The sequence below is a fragment of the Lepisosteus platostomus genome, chromosome 2 (assembly GCF_059453375.1).
Source record: "Lepisosteus platostomus isolate fLepPlt1 chromosome 2, fLepPlt1.hap1, whole genome shotgun sequence".
Classification (NCBI taxonomy): domain Eukaryota; kingdom Metazoa; phylum Chordata; class Actinopteri; order Semionotiformes; family Lepisosteidae; genus Lepisosteus; species Lepisosteus platostomus.
In genome coordinates, this window is record NC_142612.1 from 62170755 (window position 1) to 62183414 (window position 12660).

At 43.7% G+C, this 12660-nt stretch overlaps 1 protein-coding gene across 1 annotated transcript in view; it reads left to right on the forward strand.

Moving 5' to 3' along the window:
• chrd (chordin) overlaps positions 1-8210 on the forward strand; it is a 30364-nt gene extending 22154 nt beyond the window's left edge. Inside the window, exons 15-22 of the mRNA XM_088612037.1 lie at positions 199-402; positions 906-999; positions 1949-2005; positions 2259-2362; positions 2710-2812; positions 3905-4059; positions 4183-4276; positions 5320-8210. Of these exons, the coding sequence (XP_088468163.1) occupies positions 199-402; positions 906-999; positions 1949-2005; positions 2259-2362; positions 2710-2812; positions 3905-4059; positions 4183-4276; positions 5320-5387 (879 nt within the window). The 3' untranslated portion in view covers positions 5388-8210. The remainder of the gene's footprint in view (positions 1-198; positions 403-905; positions 1000-1948; positions 2006-2258; positions 2363-2709; positions 2813-3904; positions 4060-4182; positions 4277-5319) is intronic.
• The last annotated feature ends 4450 nt before the right edge of the window (positions 8211-12660 follow it).

A 12660-nucleotide genomic window follows, 5' to 3' on the forward strand; every position in this document is an offset into this window, starting at 1 on the left:
TGTGAATGTGTGCCAGTGTGGAATATTACTAAACCTGCTTTTATACGTTCAGAAAAGACTTCAAGCACTTAAGGCTTGTAGACAGTTGCTCTTTATCTGTGTGTGTGTTGACATTAATAGGTGGGTGTGGGTGCTCTGTATAGTGACCTAAGGAACACCTAAATCACACACCGCTGTTCGTCCTCTCTCTCTCCACAGGTGCACGTGCCCAACAGATGTGAGGCAGGACCTGCTCTGGACCTGAGTGACAAAGAGCTTGAGGACCCTCTCTCACAGCAGTTGCGGCGAGACCCCGAGGAGATGAAGAAAGACCCCAACACATGCTTCTTTGAGGGGTACTACCGAGCTCACGGCTCCCGCTGGACCCCTGACTATAATAACTGCTTCACCTGCAGCTGCCAGGTACTGTACCCACCACAGGGAGGCACTCTGAACAGGGGGGTAGCACCCTGTACGATGATGCTTTTTAAGACCAATAAAATACTTTGAAATGATGCTCAAGGCAGAACGCTGCTATACGTAACAAAAATGGACGGCTTTGATGAAATGATCTCTTTTTGATTGATTTTAAGTTGCATTGCTTTGCAAATCTTTTGATTAAACTCGGTACTTCCTGTATTGCTCTCATTCTGTTCACGTAGCATGTCCTGTAGTAACTTGAATCTGGAGAGTGCGTTGAAAGTATATACTTCATCATTTGAGATCAGGACCTGGCTTTGGTCTTATGTCCTGATTAGGTCAACGTTTAATTTATCCAGTTTTTCTAAACATATAAATATTACATTAACATCCAAATTGTAAGCTGTAAACAAAATATTTAAAGAGCAGTTTTGTTTAGTGCTGTGTACTAATCCATGCTTGTCAGAGAGTTTGTGATCTCATTGTCCTCTCTTTTGCTTCTGCAGAAACGCACTGTTATTTGCGACCCTGTCATCTGTCCCGTCCTGACCTGCAAGCAGACTGTCCAGCCAGAGGATAAGTGCTGTCCTGTGTGTGAGGGTAAGGCCACTCCTTCTCCCTCTGCATCCCCCCCCCCCACTCCCCCATCTGCTTTGGAAGCATCTTCCACAGTCAGAGATCCTAAACTGAAACAGCTGCTGCGATTGGGAGTAATGAGCAGAAATTTCAGAACTAGTTTGTTTATTTCAGACGGGAATCAACACATACAATGTGAGGACAAGATCTGAAACTTACAGCAGATTCGGCATCGATATTGAAAAAATACTTTTACAGAGTGAATGAATTCTTTGGGCAGCTGGGTGGCATGATGATTTGTGCTGCTGCCTCAGTGCTCTTGGGTCTTGGGTTCTGTTCCTGGCTCAGGGTGCTTCTCTGGGGAGTTCGCTCTTTTTCCTATGTCCACATTCATAATCTCTAGGGTCTCCAGTTTCCTCCCACATTCCAAAGACATGCTGGCTAGGTCATATGGTGTCTCCAAATCGTGTGTGAACTGTGATGGACTCATGTCCCATCTGGGCTGTGGTACTGCATTGGGAAAGGGTAACACGAGGGTCTGGATAGGATACAATTCTGTTTCCAGGATTCCACAGCTGTTCACAGGTCTTACCGATGAAGGATGCATTGATGGAGTTCATAACACATGATTTCATGCAGAAAATAATACTCTGGGATGTTTGAAGAGCTTTCCAGAGCTGATGATAGAAAGTGTCAAGCTCTGAGGAGCTGAATGGCCTGTTGTCATTTAAAGGCAGATTTCTTGGTTCCTATATTCCTCTTTCAGTCTGTATTCCCCTTTGAATGCACAAAAATGAATCCTGAAAACCTTCAAGAGGGGAACATATAATCTTGGAAAGCTCAAGAGAATGGTAATAGCAGGGTGATCATAGTCTTAACCAAAGCTAGATTGTAATTGAATGCAGGATCATACTGTATGTTGAAATACCACATATTCTCCATTTCACCTTTTCTCTCCCTCTCCTTCCTACAGAAACGAGAGAATCCAAAGATATCAAAAGTTCAGAGAAGTCAGAAGAACACCCTGAAGGTGAGCTCGCTGCCTGTGCAGGAATTTTCTGTTGTACCATCAGTGGAGTTGAGTCTGTTGAGTCTGGAATAGACACACTTGCAGGAAGCCCCTGCAGACGTCGGGAAAATGACTGGAGCCAGACCTTCGGCTGAAGAAGCTAAATGGGCCAGATGGCGTCCCTGTCATTTGCGAGTTTTCCTCTTGCCCCCAGGGCAGCTGGTCCCACTCTGAAATAAGCTCATTGTGGTTCATGTATCTTTCTCCATTACAGGTTGCTATTTTGAAGGGGATCAGAAGATGCACGCCCCTGGTACCACCTGGCACCCCTTCGTCCCACCGTTCGGGTACATCAAGTGTGCCATTTGTACTTGCAAGGTGAGTCTTTTGTTCCATTGGACTTTTGTATTTGTTGCTACTTTGAAGGTGGGTTAGATAGAAAAGTAGCAGGGATTGTAGTTGCTAAATGAAACAGAAGTTGAGAACTGGGCCCAAAAACATCCAATCCTAACCATCAGTCAAATATTTTTGTTTCACCTGGGTAAATGTAGGGACTTGCATTTACCACTACAGGCTACCGATTTAAGACGCTGACAAAATAAAAGTGAACAGATCACAAAACCACAGACCTCTGTGTGCATGAATACATCTTTTGAAGATGGCACTGGGAATGAGGCTTGTTCCAGTACCATGCCCTGCCTTCACTGTCCATCTGCTTTCCCTAGGGTGCCACCGGAGAGGTACACTGCGAGAAAGTCACCTGTCCGCCGCTCACCTGCAGTAAACCGATCAGACGTAACCTGTCCGACTGCTGCAAAGAGTGTCCAGGTACAGAGCCACTCTGCTATGTTTTCACATGCTTCACACATGGGAATTGCTCATGACGCATCTGCAGTCCATTCTTATAGATCATAACACAGAGTTTATGAGCGTCTTCATTGGAAAACGTCTCTTCATGGATTTCACATCGAGCCCTATACTCAGGGGTTTGTGTGCAGCTGCCCAGCAGTGACCACAACATTAGCAGGGCGTGTTTGAAGTTGGCCAATCTTTTCTTGACTTGTCACAGCACTATGACCCCCTGTCACGGTGGTTGACTGGGTTTGAAGTGTTTCATCAGCGAGAACTGCAATCTGGTGGCTTGTGGTCACCGTTTCCATCACTGGGCTCTCGATATGAAAAGACCTTGACAGTGCACACTCAAACACACACTCACATTGTGTCTTCAGCTCTCCTGGGCTGCTATGTTGTAGAGCATTTGAGAGATAGGTTTGTTAAGAGCCAGTGTTTCCAATATGGTGTGAAAAATAATTGGTTTAAAAAAAAACTTTTTTGAAAAAGTCTACAGTAGAGTATGCAGCTGAAATGTCCTTGAGTCATCTATAAGAAGCAGAGACTACGCAAGGTTCATATATAAGTTACATGAGCTAACATACCTTTTTCTTCTTATGGAAGCCTCCCAAGACACCTAAGCTTTCACTCAGGAATATAGACATCCCCTGACAAGTCTTATTCAATAATTGTACCCCCTCATGTTTGAAGGGGTATAAAGAAGGAGTATTCAGTGCTCTGCAACTTTGCCTTAATAACATGTACAGCCTTAGAACAGAGACAAAACACCAAAAGATCTCAAAAGAGAGCTGACTGGAGACCCCCTTTACCTGGTGGCTTGGGATTCATGCTTCATGGGACAGCTGGTGCAGATACTCATGCCCAGTGGGGGTATTAATACCACAGGGCACCGCAGGACCATGTGAAACCTGGACACTGCTTTGATGGATTCTCAGTTTTCTGTGGCAGGGCTCTGGAACAACATCATGTAGTTTCTGCAAAAAACACGATGTAGCGTAGCAGGCAGTTTTGAGGCTGCAAGGTCGTGGCTCTGCCTGAGACTCTCTGCTTCTCTTCTTCACTACACAGAGGAGGCGAAGGACTCCCTGGAGCACACGGAGATGATGCAGGCTGACGGGACACGCCACTGCAAATTTGGGAAGAATTATTACCAGGACAGCGACAACTGGCACCCACATGTTCCGCTCTTGGGGGAAATGAAATGCATCACCTGCTGGTGTGACGTGAGTATCCGAAAGTCCTGCCTCACATGGTTGTGAGGTGTCAAGCTCTTGCTGAATTCCCTGCTTGTAATGAATAATGTTCTCCCCCGTTGCTGATAAATCTGATTCTTTCTCCATTCTCAGCACGGGGTTACCAAGTGCCAGAGGAAGCAGTGCCCTGTATTGACCTGCAGTAATATAGTGAAGAGAGAGAACTCATGCTGCCCAGAATGCCAAGGTAAGGACCCCAGAGACACTGCCCTTCAGCACCTGGAGGTGTTGAAGTCTGGACCACTTTAACAACAGGGACTGAACCCAGCTCTGGATCACAGTCCAAGATTGCCTAGAGTTAACACATCTCCTTTTCGCCTCGGTTTTGCTCATCTGCACTGTCATTTATCTTTCTTTTTAGTGGCAAAGAATGGTGTCTTTCCCTTAAATCCATCTAGTTTTCCTTCTCTAAGGTCCCAGATTCATTCATTTTGTGGTACTTATATTCTTTGGGACTGCAGAGGAGGTTTTAACCTCAGAGTTTCTCCAAATATTTGCCAATATGGAACTTAAATTGCTTAAAACAGAGAGGGAAGAGTGTTAATTACATGACAGGATGTAGTACTGTGGGCAACCTGACAGCTAGAATTAGATAAATGTCAGAGCTAGATGCTTGCACATATGGCAAGAAATACTGTACTTCCTTATAATAGTTTAATATGATTAGAAATGAAATGTGATTTTACATTATTATGTAAAATACATTATATTATATCCTGAGACCCATACTGTTTATACTATCCATAGCCATACTCATATATATCCATATGTGAGTTTATAAATATTTGCATGTGACACAGACGTTTCACTTGTAGAAAGAAGTAAGCCACTATGAAGATCACCACTGACTAATCAAGGTCTCCAAAAAGTGCCTCTTTCATTAATATTGGTGGTCATAGAAAAAGTGCTTTGATTGAACATTAAAATAAAGGATGGATAAGCTCAATGCACCTTGAGAGTCATATCACACCTCTAACCACAAGCACAACAAGAAATAGTAGATTCATCATAATTCTTCAGGCATTTCAGTGTCTTCTTATGACTGAAATCTTTTGGAAACAGTAAGATGCATATATCTTATTATAGTTTGGAAATATCTGTGGGTTCATGATCTATGTCCCCATGGGCTATATTACCCCGCTCAACTTTAAAGAACTTTTGCAGGTGCATTAGATATCAGGGGGATATCAGGATTCTTTTTAATTTGAAATGTTTTTTTTTCGTACATAGACGCTAACTCAAAAGAAGAGAAGGCACAGCTGACACTACGAGAGAAAAGGCGAAGCTGGAGATATTAAGCACATACAACCTCTCTCTCTATCATCCTGGACTGGTCATTAACTGGCACCCCCGCAGAGTGGACAGTGGTAAAACACTGAGTGACATACAGAGAGAGAGCAGGAAGGAGACAATGCACAGCTCTGGAATGGCAAAGAAGGGACTGGGCAGCCAAACTGTTTGGACTACGTTATCGAAACTGGAAGGATTTAATTTCTGAACACGAAGAAGAAAGTGGACAATGCCTATTGCCTTAATAGCTTTTATTTATTTTTCTTTCCTTTTGTTTGTTTTTTTAAATCATTACCAAAGACGTCATCAACCACTTACACGAAGATTAATTGCTGCCCGGCAATCTGATGATAAGAGATGATGAGAATGAAAGTCGCTGCCTTCAGCCAGATCGGTTGGGAAAGACTTGCTGTACTCTCTGTTCTTCAGAAGCATAGCCTCTTGAGCACAAGATCTTTATCCGACAAGATAGTTTAAAGAGCTTTTCAAAAACAGAAGATGGTTCATTACATTTATATTTTTGTATAACCTCCCTTCACCAGCCACAGTCTTTGTGTCTTATAGAACTTAAGTGCTGACATTCAGACACGCTTTACACTTGAAGATCAAAATCCCATTCAATTGCTGTTCATATTGCTTGGACCTCAAGGATTTCTCAACTCATCAGGCTGTTGCACACTCCAGAGACGATTCACAGAAAGGAGAAAGGAATTGCAACTGCCAGTTTAGAGGGGAGTGGATCATTTTCAGCCAATTGCTTGTAATGAACTCCCAGGATATAGATCCGAATTGTAGGATGCTGGTAATGCCAGATTAGGTGCAATCAACTCTACGAACTGATTCAGGCGGTGGCAGTGGACCTTTTGTGTGAATTGGCTGCCTGGAACCCGCAGAGTGCAACGCACATGGGTACAGAGCTGGGAATGAGGGGTAATGATGACGGGCGCAGAGAGTAGTTACAGGGCTGCAGGGTTCCAGGCTGAGCTACAGACAGAGGAGAAACAGTTGCCTAGCTTAATGTCATTTACCTTCCAAAGAACAGAATCTTTACACCCAGCAATCAAGTCAGTTTAATCAAATACTCAAGACAGACAAATCCAGATCGCTATGACCTTGGTTATTTTGTACGTCTTTATAAAAAAAAATGTGATAATTGCAGAAAGTTGTTCTGAGGGGAGATCAGTACTAGACTTAACCGAATGCGGTTCTGTTTCATACACCCCTACACATGCCAAAGAGGTTAGTCATGGGTGCCTCTAGTTTTGCAATCAATCCATTTCTCTGTCATCAAAAGACACTTGGCATAACATCAGTTCGTTGCATCGTAAATATTTGGGGAAAAAAGTTGTTTATCATCCCTTGCGCAAAAACCACACTGTTCTGCGTTCTGTGCTTCCGAGTTAAAAAAAAAAACAGATCTTTAAAAGGTCTTAAACTGGTAATGATAAAAGGGGACCTGTTGAAGTGCAAATGAGCCTTAATGCTTTCTCAGTGTTATTGTGGTGCTAATGGAGAAAGCAGGCGAGCTGCCGAAAAAGCTGCCGCAAAGATAGAAAACAGACAGCGAGGTCTTTTTAGAAGACAATCTGGAAACCATTTGGCTCACGTTTGCCCTGCTCCCACCTTCACTGTAAAAACAAGACACGCAGCTTGTTTGAGCCGAGGAAGAAGTGAAAAAAAAAAAGTTCATCAGAGAGAAATGTCGGGCTTCGATTTTCGTTTTTCAAATGATTTTTGTTATGCACAGTACTCCGCTTGAAGCCATTTAACGTGATGCTTCTTCAGGGGAGGTGTCGTGCTCTGGGGTGCAGGCGGGGGGCTCGGTGCGTGGAGGAGAGGGGAGGGAGCCCGTGGAGTAAGACACGCTGCAGGCAGGGTTCGCACCTGGGCTGTGCAGCCGGCCAGAGCTCTCTCGGCGCGCTGCAGTCTGTGCGGGTCTCTCCAGCCGCCGGGCCGTGGGAAGGGAAGAGGAACTGACAGCACACTCTGGAGAGCAGGGGGGAAGGAAGGCGAGAGGGCGCGGGGCTGGGGGTGGGTAATTGATTCCACAGGGCTGTGTGCACGTGGCGTTCCTGGGTGGCTTCAGAGAGTATTGCTGCCGTGGTAATCGATTGACCCCCCTCCTCCTTCTCCTCCTCCAGGAGGGGGTTACTGGTGGTCTTTGTGTCTCACAGTAAACAAATTGCCCATGCTGTGCTGTAATTATCCAGGGACATTCTGAGGCCCACCAGTAAGGAGTTTGTGTGTGCCGTTGAATGCCTTTGTAATGCATTCATTTCCACCCATCCATGTAATCCCCTATGAAAGTCTACCTTGGTGAATTTGCCAAAGAACTGTTGCCTGTTTTCACCAATCTTAACTATGCTGGACCATAGGAATGGCATGGCGCACTATAGTCATGGTTTATTGGGGGATTTGTGTGGTCTAGTCCAAACAAATGAACAAGGTAATATTTATAAGGATCTATGTCACATGAGACCATCTTACATTAAAGTAGATGTTATTGCTTTATAAAGGCATTAGAGGGGAAATACCAGATCCTGCATTCCAGCATACCTGCTAGAGAGGGTGTTCAGGAGACAAGATCAGAGATGCCTGGGCACTGAGCAGCTTGTCAGTCCTGTGGGAGGGAAGCCCTTCTGTAAGGACAGCATGTAGCCTCTCCTGGTTGTCACTACCTGCCCTGTATTCACCTGCAGCCTTACCACTATTGTATCATTGTGGTTATTGTTATATTGTAATTATTATAATTTTTATTTTTGTTTTTCATTTTTTGTATTTATTGAATGTAATGAGGTGGAAAAAATAAAATTGCAAATGAATTTAAAGAAGACTACCAGTAATACTTTTCAGACAAGACAAGCATGCAAACACACAGGGACAAACTTTGACCTTCCCAGCCAACATCTCCCTCGTGTTTATTTTTCCAAATAAATGTTGTTGCCTGACTGCTGGGGTGGAGTTAGAAAATTGCAATACAAACTTTTTGTCTTTGACATATTACTTCAACAACATCTTCTAAGTATTAAATTAAGAATTAAAAGGAAAAGTACTGAGGAGACACTTTATACACTTTCCATGTGTTACACACTCTCCCTCTGTCACACACACTCACTCTAAAACACACTCTCACTCCAACACACTCTCCCTCTGTCAACACTCTCCCTCTGCCACACACTCTCACTCCAAAACACACTCTCACTCCAACACACTCTCCCTCTGTCAACACTCTCCCTCTGCCACACACACTCACTCCAAAACACACTCTCCCTCTGTTACACACTCACACTCCAACAAACTTTCCCTGTTACACACCACTCCAACACACTTTCCCTCTGTTACACACACTCACTCCAATACACACTCCTCTGTCACACACTCATTCCAGCACATTCTCCCTCTAAAACACTCTCCCTCTGTCACACACTCACACTTCAACACACTCTCCCTCTGTCACACACTCACACTTCAACACACTCTCCCTCTGCCACACACTCACTCCAACACACTCTCCCTCTGTCACACACTCTCACTCCAATACACACTCTCCCTCTGCCACACAGTCTCACTCCAACACACTCTCCCTGTCACACACTCACACTCCAACACACTCTCCCTCTGCCACACAGTCTCACTCCAACACACTCTCCCTGTCACACACTCACACTCCAACACACTCTCCCTCTGTCACACACATTCACTCCAACACACACTCTCCCTCTGTCACACACTCTCCGAAACACACACCTTCCCCTGTCCTGCAGTGCTCGTTACGCGGTGACCTGCTCGGCAGTGCTCTCTTGGCAGCAGCTCAGTGAGCAACGCCAGCCTCCCGAGTCCTTCTAGTCTCTCTGTTCCGTCTGGAATTCTGGGAATGAGTTCCATATTGGGGAAATGTCACAAACAGACATGGCATCACGCAAAACAGCACGCACCCGCCTACCCGCCCCAAGGGCCTCCACGTCCACAGCATGGAGGAAATCCCAGCTCTGCACTGTATCAAATTGTCTCCTCTGTGAGGTTCTGAAATATTCTGTGACTGTCGAAGTTGTACATTTGCACAAAAAGGTATAAGGAAAATGGAGATGAAGCCTGAATGAATCAGGACCACTCTTTACATGTCTTTCAGAAATTACACTGTATTTAAATATCAGGTACTGTTTTTAAATATAACGCAACAGGGTTTTAAAAATATGCTGTTAAATTTCCCCTTGCATGACTCCAGCTGTTTAAAGAAAAATGCCTGTAATTTTTTTTTCCACAGTTCGGGTCTTGACTTTCTTTTTCCAACTAGAAAGTTTAAATCATTCTCTCACCGTTTTCAAGATGTGCCCTTTGAACTTTCCAGAAGGACGGCAAAGGAAAAATTGCAACAAGTGCTGTGGCTGATTATTATTGCTCACAGCCCTGAACGTGGGGGACAGCAAAACAGCTCGTGAAGAACTGGGAAACAGAGAAGGACAAAGCACGTTGTGTTTTCTCAAGTGTTTTTCTGGAGGGGAGAGACACACTCCCTCTGTACCACAAACACAGTGCACAACAGAAGGCATCATGGGATGACAGTGAGACTAACTCCAACCATTCAGTGTAAGAATGTTTAGCACGCCAGCTATGCAGAGGTACAATACAGGGCCTTGATGGAGCAGCTTTTGTAGTCCATGCAGATACTTGCTGATTAATGGCAATAAACGTACATGTCTGAGTTACGGTAGGAACCAAAAGGTCTCAACATACAGCAAAATGACATACAAAAGGGGGAATTGTTCCCCATAAGAAGAAGGTACATACTGTAAGACCCATAAGACTGAAACTTTGCACATGTGTCTTAAAGCACGGGGGCTTCTTCCATGAGGATCATTGAAATACAGTAGAGTTAGGGACCATGAGTTAGATTAAATGTGTTTCACTTGTAGCTAAGTAAATACAGTACAGTACATCACTATGCATGTTTACATAATTTAATCTTATCTACTTCACATTTTTATCTTGACTTGCACATCATTTTAGCCTACACCATTTTAAACCTGCCTCACAGTGCAGGGACCCTGGGTCCTATTTCTGGGGTGTAATCTACACAAAGCTTGAATATTCTCCCATTTTCACTTGGGTTTCCTCTGGGTGCTCCAGTTTCATTCTACAATCCAAAAACATATTGATAGATTATTTGGCTTCTGGGAAAATTGTCCCTGCTTGTATGTGTTCGTGCCTGTGTGTCTGACAGACGTCCCATCCAGGGTGTACCCTGCCTTGCTTTTATTGTTCGCTGGGATAGGTTCCAGCTCACCCACTACCCTGAATTGGCAGAAGTGGTTAGAAAATGGATGGATGGACTAACACTGGACTCATGGGTAGGATGCATTTACTTATTTTAATATTACTTGAGTTTTTCCAGCTGATTGAGCCGAGGTGAGTTTTTGTCTGTGATTTGGTCTTTGCCTCTGACTTTTCACAAAGGCAGCCAACAGTTAGAGCAAACACAAACAGCGTGTTTTGAAGATGTAACATCAATTAACAGTAATGTAAATATCTGTCTGCTCACATTCTGAGCCCTGGAGATGTAGTGTTACGAAATGTCATGATTTGAAGACTTTCATAATATACAAAATCATTTAGCAGGAATAAAAATCTATAGGAGAGCCTGTTCCTTTAAAACAGGACTTCCCAGTCCTGGTCCTAGGAACCCACATACCTACTTATTTTCCTTGTAGCTGAGCTCTTTATTTGCATTAATCCTTAAGTGAATCAACATGTTGCTTGGTTGGGCCCTTTACAGGTTTTTTATGGAAAACAGTCTTTTGATGAAGATCTTAGGTTACTTAAGAAACACAGTAGTTAAAAGCTGACCTCCTTTTAACCTTTTAGACTGAAATCAATAAAAGAGTTCAAATAAACTCATGATTGGGTCTAACTATTTAATTAAGTGCTCAGGTAGAACAAAACCCAGCAGGTGTGTGGGTTCCCAGGACCAGGATTGGGAACCCTTGCTTTAAAACACTCAGCACTGTGTGGGAGTGATTCCCAAAATGGTGCATTGTTTTTTCAGATGACTAGTTAGTCATTGAATGCATGAAACTCCTACCATGCAGGCAATTTCTAATTGTTTGCTTGGTTCTTATTAAATATCTTATTCACAATCATAAATGTTTTCCATCTCCCGTGCAAACTTAAGACACTTGAGAGCTGTGACACCAAGCTCTTGTTAAATTAAATTAGTGTAATTCAGCAAATTGAGCACCTCCTGCTGTTGAAGTTAGGTAAGGAGAAGGCCAGCATACAATACAGGTTCAACCTGCAGCCTGGTTGAGTGTCTTTTGCTGACAGTGTTGTTCTGGAACTCTGAAGGTTTAATGTTCAGGTCTTCACTTTCAGCAGTGTCTGACATTTAGGGATATCTCCTGCAAACATCTTTTGTTCATATGTCCATTTCTGCAGAAATACACGGTGGGGAATCTGAGATGAGCTGTGCTGAGCTATTTCTGAGCTATTTTGCCTATTTCTGGCTAACATTTGCAGCTGAACTCAGGAAACACATTAAAAGTTTATTTGTATTATTTTTTTAAACATGGAATTAATGAACCAAAATTCTTTTTTGAACAATTGGATCACTACACTTTACTATTTCAAAGGGCCAAGAGGCTACCAGTGGATAGTTTTGAAGGATTCATAAAGGTGCAATTGAATTGATCATTACAGCATTGTGACTGCAGGTGTTAAAACAGTGAATTGGGGGTTTTGTCAGACGTGCTCTTCTGAAGGCAGAGATCAGTTACATGGGCTTGGAGTCCCTTACAGGACAATCAGCCTGTGCTATAAAATACAGGAATACTCCTCCATCCTTGAAGTGCTGTCACTCACCCATCCACTGCAAGCTGTATTAAAAAGGCTCTGAAGGAGAAGCCAGCCTAATGTAACAGAGTCTGAGCTCCACTAGATTCAGAATGGGTCAGACTGAGGAGGAGCCAGGGACCAGTGAAAGGCAGGCAGGAGACAGGGTCAGAAACAATCACTTGATCCAACACCACAGGTGCCACTCAGCACATCACTGAGGCCTTTCACTCACATTCCTAAGGGTGGTTTGATGTTTGGTCACTTCAAGCAAGTACTTGCCAAGCCAAGTCCTTTTTTTCTAATCTTTCATTCAGGCGCTGTCTATATTGCTGGTAAATGCTATGTTATTGTCAGATTACTTAGCCGGCCATAGAAGTACAGTAGGTTCTCAGTTCTAGGGCTTGGCCAACAGCTGAAAAGAAATGGGCACCATAATAATAAAGAATGTATTTC